This window comes from Callionymus lyra, chromosome 16, assembly GCF_982586985.1.
Source record: "Callionymus lyra chromosome 16, fCalLyr1.hap1.1, whole genome shotgun sequence".
Taxonomy (NCBI): Eukaryota; Metazoa; Chordata; class Actinopteri; order Syngnathiformes; family Callionymidae; genus Callionymus; species Callionymus lyra.
This window is the reverse complement of record NC_141833.1, coordinates 12073145-12092618: the sequence shown is the minus strand read 5'-3', so window position 1 is coordinate 12092618 and position 19474 is coordinate 12073145. Positions and strand designations below refer to the sequence as shown.

The window sequence follows — 19474 nt, the reverse complement described above, 5'->3', positions numbered from 1 at the left end:
ATTGTGAATTTAATTTTTTTTTTAAATCACATTTTGGCCAAAAAATAAACACATGTGTTTATATTATATAAGTGTATATTATATTATTTATTATATATATTCACAGGTATTACATAGAAGCAGGGATGGATGGATGGATGGATGGATGGATGGATGGATGGATAGATAAACAAAAATCAAAGATGATTTTGACATGATTGACAGTTGTATTTGATGTGAGTCCAGCAGCATGTCAGCAGTCGTCACTCAGCCTCCTCGCGGTGGACTGGAGCGAGAGAAGCACATCTCCACGATGGTCCAGAGCAGACATGAGGCCTCGGATGTGACGCGCGACACCATTTCCAAGTGCGACCACGAGCGGGAACGACCGGAGCGTTTGTTCACGGTAGACGAGAAAAGAGGTGAAGACACTTCCTGGAGCTTCCTGGACGGAGTCGCTCACATCTACATCACTGCTGAACCGCAGCTTCAAGGTCAGGACTTTCATCCTGGTGATACATCTGCTTCACTCTTGACGGCTCGTCTCATCACCGAAGGTCCACGATGTGTCCAGAGAAGGATCTTCAACATCGCAGCAGGACCCCGGAGGTCTCCGCTGCTTGTCGTGGTCGAAGGTAAAAAACCCAGATTTCCTTCAGACAAATGATTTTCGCTGAACAAACTTCTGGTTCTGGGCAGAGAGCTCGTGTTTGTGCCTCCAGTGTTGTGGTCCAGCTCGGGCCTGCAGCCTCACAGGCTTCGACCAGGGAGGCCGGCGGGTCTTTTATTTTGAAAGGCCGTTCAGGGCGGACGCCTGTTGTTTGGGATGTTGTCTCATGGAGGTCTCGGCGTTCACGCCTCAGAAGGAACTCATCGGGAGCGTTCGTCAGAGGTGAATCTCCCCATAACGACCCCTAAAACATGATCTAATCCGGATCAAAATAATCAGGATTCGGAGATTTCTTGCTAACCAGGATCAGATAATCCAGTTTACTTTTTAAGAAAGTTTTTCAAAGTATAATTGGAATTGATTACATTGATCCAGATACACGGTTTTAAGATGATTAAATCCAGAATTACCAGAGCTCGAAATTAAACAATGTAGTTGTTTGTATTTGAGATATTTGGAAAAAGTCTTGATTTAAAAAAAAAAAATTAAGTGTCCAATAGTTAACAAAATAAAAAATAAAAATTTGTTTTAAGTATACATTAATGAAGCACAGAAATATTATTTACATATATATATTTTGTGATTTAACTCTGGGGGTTCATAGTATTAGTTTTATTTACTTTTCTAAAAGGCTTAATTGATAGTATATTTCTATTTTACCTACTTTATCACTGTAAGAGTTGATTAAATCAGGTGCAAAATATAAATAAAAATATAGAAACAATATGATATAAATTGATTATTTGACCAAATTGAAAGTTTTGCTACATTTTCTTCCTCAAATCCACCTTCTTTTTGTTTTACGGTCTTAAACAAAGACAATTAAAGGTTTGATCCAGATGACAGACGATCTGAATTCAGAATCACATCAGAATTTAAGATTTGTTCTAATCTGATTACCAAAATCTAATCAGATTACTGTGTTAAATTTGTCTTAATTTGGACATCTATTGTTCCCATCAGTATATATCTGTTTCTGCAAAACTCTCTTTTCATTTTAATATTTACATTAGAATATGTGCTTAAGCCCCGCCCACAGAAAACAGGTTTTTCTGGAGATGAAACCTTGTTTATCATAACCACGCCCACTCTGCTGTGATTGGTCAAACATCAATTTAAAGGTTAACTTTGATTAGTCGACTCAAATCAAATTAAATACATGTTAATGTTTATATTATGCCAGTGTTTAGACTGGACTTTTGGACTTTTGTCGGATTGAGTTCGACATCATTGATCTGCACGATGGTTTTAGCAAACACGGAGGACTTTCTTTAAACTCGACCTCATTGACCCCTAATACGAGACTCCAGCACATTCTTAGACGACACATGAGCCAGTTTCGTGAGGCCAAAACCTGAACCACCCGAGGTGTCGGTCTTGGTTCATATGGTAGAAGCAGCTGCAGCGTCGGAGCCGAGGTCTCCAGAACTTACCAGACGGCAGCATGAAGGTTCTGGCCGACTTGTAAAAGCACTTGTGCCGTCATCTGACATAATCCGAGGGCCGGACGTTTGAGGGAGCCGCTGCTAAAAACGGGTCGAAACATTCTCTCAGCCTTGGCCCGGTTTGAACTCCTCTGACACCAGGCTAACAATGGCCTTGGTGCTCTGGAATCAACTGAAAATGGACTCAACCAAGCATCAAGGCCGGGCAGTGCCAGCGTGTGAAGTGTGTGCCAGTTCGACCCAGGTTGCCCGTTATGTAAGCATCTGGTCCGATCTTCTGTGCCATTAAGGTGGAGCATGTTCACGCCCCTCCTGGAGGTCGAGGACCCGAGAAGTCCGTCATCCGCCATCACCATCCAGGGCCCCTGCTGCCCCTGGAGATGTCTCTCCAACCAGAGGTTTCAGGTAAATCTAAATCCAGACTTCACTTCATCTACATTCATCTACATTCGTGCTGCCGCCTCAGATCGTCTCCAGCCTCAGCAAGAGCATCGGAAGCATCTGGAAAAAATGGCCTGGCTTTAACGGCGAGCGTAACATGGACCACGAGTACTTCGGACTGGAGGGTGAGTGGGTCTTCTCTCATGTGTGCGTAATCTGGGCATTTGGGGTAACTGCAGCCTGCTGTGACCCTACTGTAATGACTTCATTTCTAATCTATTTCATTCGTCCAGTGCCGCCGGAGATGGAATCGCAGAGCAAAGTGCTTCTCCTCGCCGCCGCGTTCTTACTGGTGAGAACTTCTTTTGACACCATTTTAGCTAATGTTGACCGAAAACAATACCAGTTCAATATCATATTTAAAATAAATCTAGTGTTAAAATGAAAAGATAAAATATAATTCAATAAAATAAGTTATATAAGTTATATATAAAAGGTGGACATGGGTGTTAAAATAGTATTTCTGATATTAACTTATTCAAGTTTCATAATTAAAAGGTTGTGAAACTGTGACTGATATAACAGCGAACAAACAGCTCTTTGCTTCAGAAAGAATTCGGACAGACATGTAAACTCTTTGTTCTTCTCACTTGCAAGTAAAACATGCAACCAAATCTGATTTCTATTCTTTCAGTAAAAGCATTAATGCAGATTGCTAACCTGAGAATAACAACTAAAAAGATGACTTTAACAGTAAAATAGCTTTTGTTTTTAAAGATCTATAATTTAGTTAATTTCATTTAACTGTTTAAAACTGCCTTTTGCACCCGATTTTATTCCCTCCACCTTTTCATCCTCATTCTATTGCTGATGCTCTTTATCTTTTCATGCGTTTTGCCGTTTTAAATGTCTGTGTAATGACCTTGAGCATCCAGAAAGGTGCCTCGAAATAAAATGAATAAAGAATTTAGACCGACCCACATGATAGTTCTTTTACTAACGAAATAAAACAAATTTCCCTCTAATTATGAAATGAAAATCAAGTGTGGTTAATGTCCTGTTGTTGCCAACTAGAATGTTTGCTTCATCACAGTAATAAACCAGTAGTTTCAGTATGTTGTTACATGACAAAAACTAATTCATTTCATCGACTCCTAGAATCACATGTTTTTTGAGATGAGCTGAAAGATCAGCCACAGATGGAGAGACTGGTCTGGAGGACATCAAACCAGCCTCACTCTCGAAGAATAAATCCGACACTGTGGTAGCAGCAGATGCATATGTGACATTTATTGCTTTAGTTCATTAAATGTACACCCAAGAGCGTGATTATACACTGCCGACACAAACACACGCCATCATATCACGACCCAACATGGGCAGTGTCAAAGTTTTTTAACAAACTATACCCGTCCTGTTCTTCACCAGATACCAAATAACAAAACCCTTCAATTTAACTGATTCAAATAGTAACAGACAAAAATCAGGGTTTCTCCCGGAAACATCCAGAACCCAGACGTCCCTTTTACACATCCCCACGTCCAGCCATCACTGAAGGTGGATCTGAGGACGACTCCGACCGCGTCCGGTCAGACTGAAGCCAGGCACAGTGATTTGAGGCAGCGTGGCAGTTCATTCAGAAGATGCCGGGTTAAGAAAACCTTCTGCCTGACTTTTGATTCGCCTTCCATCACCAGATCTTTTTTTTTAAAAATGAAGTACATTTACAAATAGATTTTACACAATATTTGTAGAAATTCTGGTTAAAAATAACCAGGACTCATAGTTAAAATACGGTGCGATAATAAAAAATAACTTGTACCTGCGACCCTGTGGATGAAATTAAAAAATAAAACCGTTTGGTTTTGATGGATTTTTTTTCGTCAAGTACACTTTGTCAGAGCAAAAATCAGCAACTCATGTATGGCCTCGTCTTCTGGCAAGTTATACTCGCTTGCAAATTAAAATGTTTAAAAAAAAAAGGCTCCAGTCTAGCTCTGGTCGATTTAAAAAAGTCAACACTCGCCCCGCCTTCACTCGGCCGACACACCTTGCTCTTCAGAAGGAATGCTCTTGTCAGTCTTCCCTGGACTCCTGCACAGTGTCCATCTACACAGAAGAGTCCGTCCCTGGACTCCTTGCTTTTCTCTGGATAACCACAATCCTGTATGTGTGAAAAAAAACTTAAGTTATAACAACATTAACACATTTATTCAATGTGAAAAAAACATATTTAAAAGCTATCACCTCCACTGTGCAATCGCTAACATCCTCCACTAGCATTCACCAGCCCATGGAAGTCTTCCCATGCTCTGCAGACAAACCAAAGTCCAGGAAAGTCAATGAACAGAATATTACATTTTGAATAATAAAAATCAAGCAACAACTTCTACTTCTAGCGAATGAAATGACAATTAAAAAAAACTGTGTAGCATCAGAATAAATATCAAGTTACAAGAGGCATTTTTTTAAATTAAAAGCATGTATTCTTTTGTTCCAGCAGACAATTTCAAAACATCTGAAAATCCCATTCGGAGAGAATAAAAACCTCTCGGTGATATATCTTAGGAACTCAACCTTTAACAATTGTTATTATTTTAATATTGAGGTTTTGTGCAAAGCGGCTATAACAAAAATAAACCCACTATTCACTTGCTTATTCACTGTAAAACTTATTTTATCTTTCGCATCTTTAATACATCAATTTTACTGTTGTTTTATAATCTGTTTGTATGATGTCCTTGTGTGTTCTGAAAGGCGCCTTGTATATAAATTTAATTATTATTATTAATCACTAAATGCAGGTTAGAGCAGCAATGCCCAAAATTGAAAATATTGGGGATGGCTCCCCCCAGTGTCAACAAATCATAACTGCAATGTTTTGGAACACGACAAAGGTTCGTGTTGAGTCAGTTTTCCGTTGCATCTTCCTGGTGATTTCAAAAAGTCTCTCAGTACTTCATATGAAAACAGTGTCTTTGACATTGCTGCTTCAAGAAAAATTGGTTTCTCAATAAGACAGAACATTTTTGAATCAAAGACAAAACTATTAACATCTTGTAAAAAATGTTTGTTATGATGGATACATATTAAAACATGCAAGTGCAATATCATGGTGTGGTGTGGTGCGAGAAGAAGTAAGAAACTGTTGAAACATACATACTTAATGCTGTCTGTGTGAGTCTTGTACTCCATGATGGTGTTGGGCGGGAGATTAAGGACTCTGCGCAGCGTGTCCCTGATGCGGGCAGTCGTCGCCTGGTCACTGGCAGTTTTGTTCCAGATTGAGATTATGTCCTCCTGGAAACAAAAAAGAGTCAATCATCAATTTGCATGGTCTTAAATGTATTAATAAATGTATTTAATGTGAAGAAAGGGAGAAAAAAAAAAACCTTCTTAGTGGGTTTAAGTACCTGGAAGCGTACAGACACTACTGCCCCGCAGATCTCCTCTCCAACCATGAATTGCTCCCCTAACATGGCCAGGATTAAATTCTCCCAACACCGGGATGCCAGGCCTTTTCTTAGACGGATGATCCATTTGCCACCCATTTTATTGGCATCGTCCTGAATAAGTTTAATAGAAGGATTTATCAAAACACAAATTATGTGTCATTTCTGTTTAATGTGAAGGTGAGGAGAGTCAACTACCTCCCACATGGGCTTGATTCCTTCCTTGAACAAATGGAAGTCACTGTGGCCGGTTAGATCCCCTGGCCGGATCATGTGACTATAGAAACGCCAAAATTGCTCCACCTGCGATTTGATAAGAAGAATGAATAAGCAACATAATGAAGTATTTGACTTAAAGAAATAAGAGAAGTAACTCACCGAAGCAAAACTGCCGATCTGTTTAATGTTCTGTTCATAGCTCTGGGTGCTGGCGGGTCGCCCGGGGGTGCGCCTGGAATACCAGAAGGTGTAGTTGTATTGAAGAGGGTGTTCTCCTGCCCCAGGTATAACCATCTGCATTTAAAAAAAAGGAGTAAGAAGAAAGCATTAGGGGATGAATGGCTTAAGAGTTGTACGAGCAGTAACACGTGAACCTTACCTTTTTCTTTGTAATAATCTGCTCCTTCTCTTCGTCTTCGATCTTCTCCTTCTCACCGTCTTTCGGTGAGCCTTGGTCCTGTTCGTGGTCCCCGCTGTCGTCATCTTTTAAGCTGCAAGAAAAGGATTTCACGAGAATACTCTTTTTTTTTTTATAAGTGTTTCAGAGCTGACCGATGTGACTCGATCAAAAACAGAGAGATTATGATGTGTAGTTTCTGTAGTTTTGACAAAATGATGGTCAAAGGTAACACAAATATACAATAACAAGGAGACCTCCTGAGGGATCAATAAAGTTTTACCTTACCTTACCTTAATAAAGACAAACATATTTAAGAAAACATGATGCTTTGCTATACGTGAATTTCTCCAAGGAGATGAATAAAGTATCTATCTATCTATCTAAAGGAAGTAGGAATGCAACCAACTGATAAACAAAACAAATATTGAGACTCCAATTTATTTCAATGACGTAGTTTTCCGCTTTAAACATACATTAAAACCCGCGTGGGCGTGAACAGACAGGTATAAATAGCAACTTAAAAGTCGAGGACCATGTTTCAGCGGCAACGGGAGACCAGTCACAGCCAAGTATCGACAAGTTTCTCTCGGTCACGCATCTACTCCCACACCGAGGATCTGCGGCCTAGTCGGGTTTTTTCCGTCAAGCGATGCTAATGCTAACAAACACTTCCTATGCGAGAACGGTGCAGAAACTCCTGCGGGTTTCGTGCTCGTGTGCGAAACGTTTCACCCGCACATGGCTCTGAGGATGAATTTGACCTGGTGCTCGTCACAGAAGCGCACAGTTTGAGTGACACACCTCTCATGCGACAGCAACCTTTCACGAGGAGCCGCCGCCGCCGCGGACACGGGCTCCACACACACGTCACTCAAAACGCCTTGACTTTTTTACTCACGCGTCAAATTTGTTGTTCATTATTTTGTAGCTTTTTTTCTGTTCCCCCCCTTCAGTCCAACCACTGCCTGCTGGATTCCCTGGATTCCGCAGCAACGGCGGCGGCGGCGCGCAATGTGAACCGTCGCGGACGCGCACGCAAAAAGTTGAACGTGACAGCTGAGAAGTTGTGTTTCCACATGGCTGCCAACATATGGTGTGAAATAACCCCTTGGATCGAACCTTTTTTTTTAATTTAATTTATTATTCTCTCACATATCTCACACGGCTTGGACGTGCGACGGCAATCAATTGTTTCCCAAAAAAAACAACTTATTAGTGACCACAGACCATGTCCTTCAGCACACATGCAGGCTTGTGTGAGCTCCAGACACACATGCAGCCTCATAGAAAAACAAAAAAAAAAGGCCGGCGGCCCCTTTTATGACGCCGTCTCTGATGTGCCGCTCTTACGGCAACCATCAAACGGACACGGGTTCAGATTCCGAGTGACGTCGGAGAGAATAAGGGGCAGAAGAATTTTTTGACATGGAAGCATAAATCAGGTGGATGAGGAGAAAGTACTTGCAAAGTTATGGAACATTCTGGTGGTGGTGTGGCAGTGTGGTAAGGTTTTTTTTGGCGGTGTGGTGGGAGTCCGTCCCCCTCATTCCTTGCCCCCCCTGTGCCTCCCTGCGAGAACCTTGATGAGAGCGCTCTTTGTTCCAGTCCGCCAGGCGCATCAGCGAGTGAATGAGCAAGAGCAGCGGCGGCCCTCTTCAATGGCGGCTGTTTGTTTACACCGGTCAGTCCCGTCATACTTCATTAGCAGCCCAGCCCACCGACAACCTCTGATGTCCTAACCGCTGAGGAGTGTGTGGCGGGGCCATCGGGCCCCCGGGCTGCACGGTCACTTTTGGTGCATGTTCATGTCCATGCACACGTTCTCCTGATGAGCACGTTCAACTGGACGAGCTGCTCATCACTGAGACGTTTGAAACCTGTAAACACAGATAGAAAAATGCTTTTTTCTTCTTCTTCTTTTCCATCTTTTCCATCTTCAAACACCGGCAAACACAACTCAATGATATTTTGAAAAATGCAAATCTCACCCCTGATAAAAAATGTGGCCCTTATAATGTGTTTATTAGCCCCCATGATGTCCCCATGAGGTCAGGATCATTTTTTTTATATACCATTGTTATTTGTTACCAGTTCTTTTTCTTTTTTTTAAAGACAACTTATGAATATTATTATTTTTGGGACATATTTTAGTTATTTTTAAAAAATAAAGTGAAAGTGTTCTCATTAAGTTGACTGTCCCTTACAAATGTCACATTTTATAACAAATAAAGTCAATGTGAGAGAAGACAAATAAAACAATTTTACATTAGTTTTGTATAAAAAATTGTCAATATCATTACCTTATATATTTTTTCTCTTGTCCTTGTTGTTCTCCGAAGCCTTTTCAATTTTATTTAAGTTCATTTTAGGATGTGAAAAAACATCCTTTGGCTTGACTGTGCCTTACAAAAGTCACTGTTTATGCTAAAATGCATGGTAGCCACATTGGCTCTGTTATTTTACTTTCTTTTCAATTTACGGTTCTGATTTTAAAAGAAGCATCGGTGTGATCATTATAATAAGATGAGATTCATGAACTCAAATGTTCAACACAGGAAGGAAATGGAGACGAGAAAGTGAAGTGGTTAATGTGGTCACAAATTCAGCAACTCTGTTGCGAACCCGAGACCCGTCTGTGTGAAACTTACGGTAAAACAGGAAATGTCAAGGCAACTCTTGGTGCTTTTTTTAAAGTTTCTCATTTGATTTTTTTCCCTTAATGGACAGTTAATCTAGATGCTCAAAAAAAAAATGTTATCAGATCAGTGGATCGTAGTAACCACTCACCCCACATGCCTGGAAAACCCTCTGACGGGGGAAGCCCCAAAATAATTCTGATAGAAGAAAAAACTGACAGAACATATATAAGACATAAAATAATAAGTCTGTTATATATTCAAAGTTTGATGAAATTCAAGAAATATCCCCTGTATTAAAAGTATTTATAAATAATTTACCTAACAGGAAGTACGAGTCTGCTTTAGATATCGTCTTTTCATTCTTTCAGGCTTGATTTATCTTTTTTATCTCTGTGAATTATCTCTGTCACCAAACCAATTCCAGTTTCACTCATGTTGTTGATATCTGTCCCTTTTCTTATCTTACCATATTTATAGACCACCTTATCAACATGAACATTAATCTACCTTGATTTTGACCACACAAAATGACTCGGATTTGACATTCCTATTGTGTTATCAGTTTTATCTTGATCTTTAAAATATATACTTTATTGAATATTGTTTTGATTGTTTAAGCGCTTTGTGACCCTGGTCTGGAAAAGCGCTATACAAATAAAAATTACTTACTTACTTACTTACTTACATGTGCCATAAACAACATCAATCATTGATAACCAACGTTCATACCTCTTGAACAGCTTTCCCCAAACACTCCTGGCTCTGGACGACTTTCCTGAAAGAGCAACATTTAAGAAAACGTTTCCAAAAATAACCCCTACTGTTCAAAAAAAAAAAAAGAAGCACCTGTTGATTCTGCGAGCAATGCTGAGCGTGAAGTCTGACGAGCAGTCCGGCTGATACGTGGACGGCACCACACTGTAAAGGCCGGAGGTCAGACGGCATGACAGGCTGACGTCTGGTGTGAAGCAGTGTGGGACGCAGCTGGCTACAGGATCCGCCCTGGGTATGGACTTGTCTGATTCCCCATCTGGGACCTGAACATCAAACAAGTTAAAAAAAGGTGCATTAAAATGCATTTTCTGAACGGACTTTAAACCTGTAAATATGACTATTATTCAGTATTTTTTGCTGATTAAAAATGAAAATTAAGTTTTTTTTAATGGAACCCTGTTAATATGTAGTATAGAGTATATAGAGTATATAGTATAGAAGTCCATATGTGCTTTTAATATTCCTTGGTCTGTCATTGCATCTTAACATTTTTATTTCATATACTTATTAGTAAGTCCATGGTCTTTTTAATTAATTTTTTTTTTTTTAAATGTTTTATTTTATTTCAAATTAGTGTATTGTGTAGTGAAGTACCTATATATGATTTTTTCAAGAATACTAAATAAATACAGTTAATGGTGTCAAAAATAAAAACAAAACAAATACGAGTATTTTTTTGATTGTTTAAGCGCTTTGTGACCCTGGTCTAGAAAAGACTCTATAAATTACTTACTTACTTACTTACAAGCAGAAAGATTTAAGACGACTTTCCTTCATAATCCTACACATTAATAACTGACCTTATATATGTGGAAGCCGATCGGTAGCAGGTCCGAATTAGCGGCGCCCTGATGAAGAGTGACCTTCACGTTCACCCCTGTGGTCCCTGTCGGCTCATCAGACACCGTGAACGGGAAACACGGATTCTTCCCGTGGGATGTGAAGTTCCTGCTTCCGCCTGCTGTTCTTCCTTTGACCCACGAGCCGTGGAAGTGGTGGGTCTCCCACTCGGCATTTGTAGCCGTCGGCAGTGGAGGTGCTGAGGTTTTTAGGGCACTTTAGGCGACACAGATGGATCTCATGTCAATCATTATAATCCACAATAATATAAGAAGAGGCAGCAAGAGTAGAAACGTGACGGCATTGTATTGCTTCATTATTATTTCTGTGTGTTCTATAGTCAATGATCAAGTTTTTATTAAAATCTATCCTAGACATTGACAATACATGCACACAAATCCAATATATACAGTTTAATGTATAGCTATTATTTTTGCTTATAATTAAAAATGAGAATAAACATATATTTTAGTTCGCTGAATTAACCAGTAGGTGTCACTGTTGTCTGGTATTTTTCAGCAATGAAGGACTACAGTGAAAATTAAATCAATTAAATTCACTATAATTACTATTGAAATGTATTATTGTGTGTTCTTAAATAAAAATAATGATTATAATTGTATCACTAAAGGTAAATCATGAATTTTTAATGAATAACTTGCTTTAACAGAAAAACTGGAATATAAAATTCATGATGCTATTCTTTAGTGTCCCTATATTTCACCACAGTATACAAAAACATGTAGTTGAGGACAAATTGCCGTTCTTACCTGAGTGACGTAGGGCAGGAGGAGAAGACCCTGATGAGGAAGTTGGACTCGGCTCCGTGCTGGTAGCAGCTGGGGATCAGCAGGTAGAACCCGGGCTCTAGCTGCCCGGACAGAAGCACCTCTCGGTCAAAAATGTGGCAGTGAGTAGAAACATAGGGAGGACGGTTCACCGTCTGGCTCAGATTAAAACGCTTCTTCTGCACCTGCAACAGAAGCGAAAATATATTTTCAACATCTTTACGATCTTCATAAAAGGTTTCAGGTCCTTGTAAATGATAACAACCTTCCACATGTGGAGGGCGATGGCGTGATAGCTCTGGTGAGTCGTGTTCCCGCCGCCCTCATGACACAGCGTCTTCGTCCACTTCCTGTGCTGCAGCAGCGACACCAGCGCTTCTCCTTTCTCCGACACCTTCAGCCAGAATTTGGGGTTGCTGGCGTAGCTGCTGCTGTTGCGACTTCCACCGGAGGAGTGACCTTTGACCCATCGCCCCGCCATCTGCTGACTGTGTTTGAGAAGAGTCCCTGTTATGAGAGCAAATCATTTAGAAAAAAACAACTCAACCAAGTCGAACATCCTCGTGTCACACCTGTGTATATACTTTGCAGGTGACCCTCTTCACTGATGGGGTATCCCACCGTGACATCATCAAACTCGGATAGAAATTCACGTACGTCGAGCCAGAACTCGCCGTCCGCCACTCTTGATTTAAGAGTCGAGGCACAAACATTGTCAAGAGATGTCCAGCCTTCACCTCTACAACAGAGTAGACGTTCAGAGTTAGAATCTTAAAATCTCCTTTCAGTTTGTCTACTTGTAAAGACTCAAATAATAATCTAGTAGTTACCATTTCAAATAGTTTCCTTCAAATTTCTCTTTATGTCTGAATATTCTTCCTACAAAGTTACACATAATCCTGTGTTTATCTACAGTATCTTAACAATAAATTATATTTTCCCCAAATATCATTACTTTCTATTATTTGGTACTTTATTCAACATTTATATATGTAAAAATACCTTTATTATAACCATTAACTTGGTGTATCAATGAAAACTATTTTCTCAAGATAATGAAATATACCTTATTATGTCTGCCTTAGTGCTTGGTTTGGTTTTTCTATTGCTTATTTTGTGTGACAACACTGGCAATAACTGTTTCTGATTACAATTTATTCAAAAGAATAAACTAATTGTAACACTTTTGTTGTGTCAATTATACGTTTCATTTTGTATTTGGTTTATTATTTTTGTCCTGATTAAATTATTTACATTTTTACCTTACATATTTTTCTTTATAGGTGGACATCAGTGTTCCACACAGATAGAGAACAAGTTTTAATACACAAACACATGCATGCAGAGAACAGTAAATTATTGACACATGCTTTGACCTTAAAACAGGAAGATGAAACCACACACACATTTTTAGTTGGAATATACATGGTTTAAAAAAAGAATGTAATTTCTTCAAGCTGTAAAAATGGTTCATGGTACAACATGCACATTTATACGAGAAGTCCTGCACACTCACCCCTCCCTCCAGGATCCTCCCCAGGAGCATCTCCCCCAGGGATTCTTGATCCTGAGAAGATGCACTTCAGTCCCATTAACCTCCTTCACATCCACCCACTCCATCACACACAGTGCATGGTGGAGGTCGAGGTCATCGACGCCTGAAACAGGCGATTATGTAAAGAAAAGACAACAATTTGTTAAAAATCAGCAGGCTTCAAGATTTTATATCAAACCAAAACAAAGTGATAATTTGATTAAACTGTTACTAACCATAAAGATTAATTCATTAAATGTGTTACTGGGTAAATTTGTAAAAGCCTCAATTTAAGTTTTCATAGTAGTGTGTAAATATACAGATAAGAGAGTCAGTTCTTAAAGCAGTAGAACTGTGGGATTCATTGGGAATTAAATGATATGTTTTAATTAAAAAAATGTACATTTTTTTTACAGGTTTCATTTTCCTGTTCTTGTGTTTTCAACACAACTTAAATTAATCTCTAATTCTTGTTGATGTGTATGTACGAATCGCAAGACATTAAATATTGATTATTTTCTAAATTTCAAAGACTAGAGGTCAATTTGTATTTAATTGTGTTTAAACTGCATTGCAACAGTGAAATTGGGAACAAAACCAATGAAATAATTATTCAAATACAATTTTGAAACGGATTCCAACAAGAACAAAACATCTTTTGACCCATTTTTCAAAACAATATTTGATCCAACATACCTTCAGCCCTGCTGTGACTCGAGCAGCTGATGGCACATGTGTCCACCATAGACTGAAGAAGATTCAGATCCAGTCTTTTCCTTCTGCCTTCATCGCTGTCCTGTCCTTGTCTGTCCTCAGATCTAACGTCAGCCAAGGTCCAGCACTCTGCCAATCCGCCAGTCAAGTCCACCATGGCTTCGTAGACCTGCCCCGCCCACAGTTGCTCATATGAGCCGTGAAGCCTAAAATGCACATGAGAAAAACAATGATGAGACTGAACACATTATGGTCTGGAATAGACACAGATACTTCCAGGGATAATACATTGACAGACTAAAACCTACTTAGCATAGGCCTTTTCCAATAAAGCTACCCAAAACGCGTTTGGGGAGTGGCAGCGAGAAAAGCAGGGAGTTGAATTGATACATGGTAGACTGTCATCGATGATCACTTCTGTCCAGTGTCCATGCCTCCAGAAGTTGAACTGAAAGCAGCCTCTGTACCTGCCGTCTCCCCAAAAAGGCTGGTCTGGTGAAAACACCTACAATAAAAAAAAAGGAACCTATCATCATAATGGCAGACAAGCAAAGATGGATTTATCAGGCTGTACTTTATGTAGGAGATGTTTGTTCTTGAGGAGGACAGAGCACGCACAGAGAAACCAACAGTCTCCCAGCAATCCTTGTTTTGCATGAGCCAGGCTGGTGTCTTCGGGGTAGAAAACTGGTGACTGGCAGATCTCCTTGAAGTACAAATGACACATCATTGTTAGGTGTCGTTCTGTATTTGTGATTTACTACATAGGAATCTGGGTGAAATAATAACAAGCATCACTCCTACCTGCGGACGTTGCCAGGTGACGCTGCCCTTAAGTCTGGCGATGGGTGTGGAGCAGTCGGAGAACAAGGAAGTGTCATTAGGGGGGAAATCCCAGTCCTCAAACAGCTCCACACCTCCACTGTCAGCATCCATGGCTCCTTCAGCCTGAATGTTCCCTCCTGTCAGACTTTAAGACCTTTAATGCACCTAAAACGAAAAAATACATTCACTTTACATGTCACCTTTTAATAAGGATTTTAAAAATGAATTTGCAATGATGTATTTTGCTGTGTATATTTGTAAATTAACTATTTCGACAGATTTTAATATGTGTTTATTTAAGTACAGATGGACATAAACTCAATAAATACAATTATTCTTCATTCATAAAATAAAACCTAAACGCGAGAGATTTAACGCATATTACACTTATTTTACATTCACACTTTATAATAATTCTTACCATTTTCTGTGACCCTCGAATCAAGCATTTCCTTCTCTTGTTGTCAAAACAGCACAGCGGCTAACTTCAAGCTAGCTGTTAGCAAAACACTGATGTAGCGTTTTAAACAGCTTCATGTTGGGGGGTAATAGAGACTAGGTTGGAAAACAAACTGGCAATATTTTTAAGCACTAAAATAAGCATTGTGTTATATTAAATTCGATTGATATTAGAGAAGCTCCGGTGGAGACAACAACACTTCCGCTCTGACACCCGGCAAGTGTGAATCCTTCCTGTACAGTTGACTACAGCCATCTACTGGCGAGTCCATGAACTGCGCCATATTTGTCAACATGCAATAGTAATCATTTTTAAAAGATTTAATGTAGGTAGAATTCTGAAGCTGTACGAGATTTAAGTAATATAGTACATGTCTCATCTTTGTACAACTATTATTTTTATTTACATTATTTTCCACCTTCAGAGTACAAATACACCTATGCAACAGCTTATTGATCCAACATAGAGATATTTTTATTGGAATATTATCAAGCGGATGACTAGATTAAGAATATGACCTTTAGCCTGAGTGGATTGTTGGATTGCCTTTGTGAGTTTCAAGTGTCGAAATTCAGCAGTAATTAGACCAAAGAACTAAATAATTTGCAAAACCTTGGTGCAGACGAGGACAACAATTCAGAAAATGAACACACACTTCGATTAGTAGTCATCTTAAACTTGACTCTGAGGAAAACATTTTTGGTAATTGTCCATTTTATTCTGTTAAAAGCATCTCCGTAGATATAGTTAAGAAGCTTCAATTCTGATGGAGCTGTCAGTCAAGGGGTAAAAGATTATTGGACCAAAAATAACAAGTCTTGGTAATATATGATCATTTGAAATGTAATGGCTAATTATCTTTAAAACAAACTTTGACTTTTTAACTGATCTTTTTTTTTCCAAGTTACACAACATCCACATCAAAGAGCATGAAAGACAAAAGGAACACGGGCAGTCTGCCCACAATGTACGAAAGGATGATGACAGCAGTTTAATTTGGGTCAAGTACTGATTTTGCAAAAGTACTTTCCCTTAAAGTGTGAAACAAACTCCCACTCTCTGTACGTGCAAACCTTTACAAATGAACCAAAGTGTATTTGACAAATCTTGAGCACTCTTAAGATAAATAAATGTATTTCTACATTAGACAAAAGCTTTGGAATTAAATGTATTTTTAAAACCCGAGCTGGGAAATTCCAACTGTTTTACAAGTGCGCAGAAAACTCCAGTGTGACCTCTTTAAGAGGAATCAGTCTTTCTTTTCCCAAATCACCTGTATTTTTTTTACAGAAGATTAAAACAAACAACACACACTACAGTGTATTAAATACACACAACAGCCAGATGGGAGAGTCAGATTGTGAATGCAGCAGGTATCGGTATCGTGCAGCGTGGTTTTGTTGGAAAGTACGCACGAGTAAGACCCTCACTTTGTAGCAACCTATTTTCCACTTTCCTTTTCCTCTGACCCAGAAATAAACACCTGCGACTTGTACCATCCAGTCCAACGTGTTATTACATAATAAACCATTATTATCTTTTACTTTTTTGTGTGTGTGTGTTTAACATCTAGTTATTGTCACAAAATATAAAGTAACTTAATTATGGTTATTGTGATAGTTATGATAATTGATAAAACACATGTTAAAAAAATGTTTAATAAAGTGTAATAAAAAAAATGAAAAACCAATATAAAATAACGACAGATCGAATCATATATTTTATTAACATTTCATATAATTGGGGTAATTTATAAAACCAACAATAATTGGAAAATTTATATAAAAAATAATAAAAAACAAAAGGTTAAATCATTAAAATTCAATAAGAAAACAATAAAAAATAAGAATGAGATGTATTTATGCTTAGTGTTAGTGTTATCTCCAAAATCACAGAATTTAAATTACATAGTGATTTGAAGGGACTAAACTATAAATGCTGCTTCATAATAAATCAAGAAAACGATATTACTGCACACTGAAATAGTTATTCACATTATAAAATAATAATAATAATAATATGTCATAGGTTCAATGAACTAAACAAACAAACCAGCTCTTACGTAACAGCAACAACACAAAAAAAATGCCTTCAGGTTGAATGATCGACAGAATGATGTTTGTCTTAATGTGTTGAATGACTTACGCACTTCTGTTAAGTGTTTTGAAATCAAGTGCTGCAGTAAGAGGTTCCTCCCTCACTATTCCCCGTCTTATTATGACGTCACTCTTAAATCTGGCTCCACAAGTTTCCTACCTTCTCAGGTGCTATATAAGGAGACACGAGACAAGAAGGAAGTCAAAGAATGCATAATGGGGTCAACGAAAGCTTCTGAGATGTTTCTTCTGCTGCTTGTAGTTTGTGTGTTGACTACGCACATGTGTTCAGGTAAAATATTGATATATAATCATGTACATCTTTTAACTGAATGACTAGATTTATTCATTATCTTTGTTTTTCCATATAGCTAATGGATGCTGTCCTGGATACATGAAGAAGAAAATTCCTTACCGGGCAATTATAGCATACTCGGTCCAGACCATTAAGGAGCTTTGTCCGATCGATGCCATCATGTAAGTATTGATCAAATCACATGTCATTCAGTCACTCAAAAAATTCACCTAAACTGTATCATAAAGTTTCAACATTAAATAACCCCACATTCTAAATGATAAATATAGAGTATATGAGTACAGGGGTTGAAAAAAGAACTATAATCATCATAGAAACACATATTTATGCGTCAAGTTTATTATTGAACCTAAGGAGCCGTCAACTCAATTTATGATGATATTTTTATGTCTCTATAAAGCTATCAGACATTAATACTGATACATTTATTCTATAAAAATTGTGTTTACCGTCCAAAACAGTCCTTATTTTGTAGCAAATAAGATCTACAATCATTAAACCAAAGTATAGCAGTTATACTATAGTGTTATAACTATATAAGTATATATATTTGTATAAGTAGGTAAATATGTACAAAATATATATTTTTGGACCATTATTTATACACTCATTGCATTTAGTTTTGTCATTATTCATTATTTAATTTGGGGGCAATGTTATTTTTGTAAATTCATTATTAATCAATTATTATCACTAAATTCTGAACTTGACGTAAGTTCAACTTTTTATTCATATATTTTTTTAATTTGTCAGTTTCCACACCAAGAAAGGGAAAGGATGCACAGATCCTACTCTGGACTGGGTGCAGGACTATGTTGAAAGGTTGGGGTGAGTACATTTTTGTATTACTTACAAAGTGTTGTGGAAATCCTAAATATAATTATGATTATTATCATTGCAGGCCCGACGCACTAGTTGTTCCCAAAAGAAGAAGAAAGAATCGAATTTAAAAAACATCGTATATTTGATCTTTGTTATTTTTTTACAATTGCAAATGTGTTTCCTTTCTCTGCTATACAATGGACAAGATATCTACTTTTGTAGCGGTGCTTGCTATATTAAATATTTTTTAAAACAAAGTTAAAATGTCACCAGTGGAGTTTTTGTTAATGAGGAAAAATTTGCCGAAAAAGAGCTGACGTCAAGCAGTGAGAGTTGAGCGATCACAGCGACCCCTGGTGGTACAATTTAAACGAACCACGAACCAAGAGTGATGAAACAAACATTTTAAATATTTAACCCTGCAAAAATCCATGAAAACACAAAACAGTTATTGCATTCATTAATGTAGATAGAGATTAAAACAAATTAAATGGAAAATTAAATTAAAATGAATAGAAGATAAGATAAGATTTCCCTTTATTAGCCCCACAAGGGGAATTTTTTGTTAAATATATATATATATATATAGTTTATCCAGAAATACAAAAAAAGAAGCCTTGGTGCTTGGTTCGGTTTTTCTATCGCTTATTTTGTGTGTTATCTTATCTCATTCTTTTATTCTGTAATGCCTCCACAAACAATTCATACTGTATGTTATGTGTACAGCACTGTCAATAAAAGTTTCTGATTCCAATTAACTAATTTAAAAAGAAGATGCCATTTAAATGCTCGCCACTAGATAGCAGCATTTAGCGAAAATACAATTTTTCAAGTTGATGAGAAGGAAATGCAAAATAGTTTGTCATTTTCGGAAGAAGGTAAGAGAAAAAAGAAAATTGTGAACCACAACTTCCTTGATTTTCTGAGACTCGTTTGTCTCGTGTTGTCTTGACCGTTTTAGTATATATTTTATTGAGTATCATTTTGATTGTTTAAGCGCTTTGTGACCCTGGTCTGGAAAAGCTCTCTACAAACATAATTTCTTACTCACTTACTTACTAGTACCCGGAATAAAAGCGTGGTATTCTGAGACAAAATTAAAAATAAAAATGTAGAAAAT

General features: G+C 38.0%; 4 protein-coding genes across 5 annotated transcripts; 2 read left to right on the top strand and 2 right to left on the bottom strand.

Annotated features, from left to right (window-relative positions):
• The first annotated feature begins 229 nt into the window (after positions 1–229).
• On the top strand, positions 230–3660 carry LOC148063739 (phospholipid scramblase 2). Its single transcript, XM_087811517.1, has 7 exons — positions 230–473; positions 537–614; positions 679–871; positions 2385–2499; positions 2561–2660; positions 2769–2827; positions 3634–3660. The coding sequence occupies exons 1-7, from the start codon at positions 230–232 to the stop codon at positions 3658–3660; spliced, it is 816 nt and encodes a 271-aa protein (XP_087667643.1).
• Positions 3661–3740: 80 nt separating this feature from the next.
• eif4e2 (eukaryotic translation initiation factor 4E family member 2) lies at positions 3741–7589 on the bottom strand. Of its 2 annotated transcripts, none has more exons than XM_087810702.1 (8): positions 7445–7589; positions 6526–6637; positions 6306–6440; positions 6126–6230; positions 5889–6041; positions 5635–5775; positions 4723–4787; positions 3741–4639 (listed from the first exon to the last, which is right to left on the bottom strand). In XM_087810702.1, the coding sequence occupies exons 1-7, from the start codon at positions 7462–7464 to the stop codon at positions 4752–4754; spliced, it is 702 nt and encodes a 233-aa protein (XP_087666828.1). In that variant the 5' UTR covers positions 7465–7589; the 3' UTR covers positions 3741–4639; positions 4723–4751. The 2 variants fall into 2 exon arrangements, with proteins under 2 accessions (XP_087666828.1, XP_087666827.1); XM_087810701.1 differs by having other exon boundaries at positions 5639–5775.
• A 73-nt stretch (positions 7590–7662) lies between these two features.
• On the bottom strand, positions 7663–15311 carry capn10 (calpain 10). The gene is made up of 13 exons (XM_087810699.1): positions 15082–15311; positions 14640–14825; positions 14410–14541; positions 14144–14340; positions 13818–14041; positions 13104–13245; positions 12160–12326; positions 11853–12094; positions 11570–11772; positions 10760–11015; positions 10032–10222; positions 9915–9960; positions 7663–8423 (listed from the first exon to the last, which is right to left on the bottom strand). The coding sequence occupies exons 2-13, from the start codon at positions 14769–14771 to the stop codon at positions 8385–8387; spliced, it is 1971 nt and encodes a 656-aa protein (XP_087666825.1). The 5' UTR covers positions 14772–14825; positions 15082–15311; the 3' UTR covers positions 7663–8384.
• A 2068-nt stretch (positions 15312–17379) lies between these two features.
• Positions 17380–18497, top strand: ccl20a.3 (chemokine (C-C motif) ligand 20a, duplicate 3). The gene is made up of 4 exons (XM_087811423.1): positions 17380–17508; positions 17588–17693; positions 18286–18360; positions 18434–18497. The coding sequence occupies exons 1-4, from the start codon at positions 17433–17435 to the stop codon at positions 18480–18482; spliced, it is 306 nt and encodes a 101-aa protein (XP_087667549.1). The 5' UTR covers positions 17380–17432; the 3' UTR covers positions 18483–18497.
• Positions 18498–19474: the final 977 nt, after the last annotated feature.

What these genes read in the sequence shown, in the direction of transcription:
- LOC148063739 (XM_087811517.1), top strand. Translation starts at nt 230, where the DNA reads ATGTCAGCAGTCGTCACTCAGCCTCCTCGCGGTGGACTGGAGCGAGAG. An exon ending in CGAGTACTTCGGACTGGAGG is followed by an intron (nt 2,661 to 2,768) that starts GTGAGTGGGTCT and finishes TCATTCGTCCAG; the next exon opens with TGCCGCCGGAGATGGAATCG. An exon ending in TCGCCGCCGCGTTCTTACTG is followed by an intron (nt 2,828 to 3,633) that starts GTGAGAACTTCT and finishes ATCGACTCCTAG; the next exon opens with AATCACATGTTTTTTGAGAT.
- ccl20a.3 (XM_087811423.1), top strand. Translation starts at nt 17,433, where the DNA reads ATGGGGTCAACGAAAGCTTCTGAGATGTTTCTTCTGCTGCTTGTAGTT. An exon ending in TGTCCGATCGATGCCATCAT is followed by an intron (nt 17,694 to 18,285) that starts GTAAGTATTGAT and finishes TTAATTTGTCAG; the next exon opens with TTTCCACACCAAGAAAGGGA. An exon ending in GACTATGTTGAAAGGTTGGG is followed by an intron (nt 18,361 to 18,433) that starts GTGAGTACATTT and finishes TTATCATTGCAG; the next exon opens with GCCCGACGCACTAGTTGTTC.
- eif4e2 (XM_087810701.1), bottom strand. Translation starts at nt 7,464, where the DNA reads ATGAACAACAAATTTGACGC. An exon ending in ATGAACAACAAATTTGACGC is followed by an intron (nt 6,638 to 7,444) that starts GTGAGTAAAAAA and finishes CTTTTCTTGCAG; the next exon opens with CTTAAAAGATGACGACAGCG. An exon ending in ACTCACACAGACAGCATTAA is followed by an intron (nt 4,788 to 5,638) that starts GTATGTATGTTT and finishes GTTTGTCTGCAG; the next exon opens with AGCATGGGAAGACTTCCATG.
- capn10 (XM_087810699.1), bottom strand. Translation starts at nt 14,771, where the DNA reads ATGGATGCTGACAGTGGAGGTGTGGAGCTGTTTGAGGACTGGGATTTC. An exon ending in TTGGAAAAGGCCTATGCTAA is followed by an intron (nt 14,042 to 14,143) that starts GTAGGTTTTAGT and finishes TGTGCATTTTAG; the next exon opens with GCTTCACGGCTCATATGAGC. An exon ending in TGGGGAAAGCTGTTCAAGAG is followed by an intron (nt 8,424 to 9,914) that starts GTATGAACGTTG and finishes CTGTGTTTACAG; the next exon opens with GTTTCAAACGTCTCAGTGAT.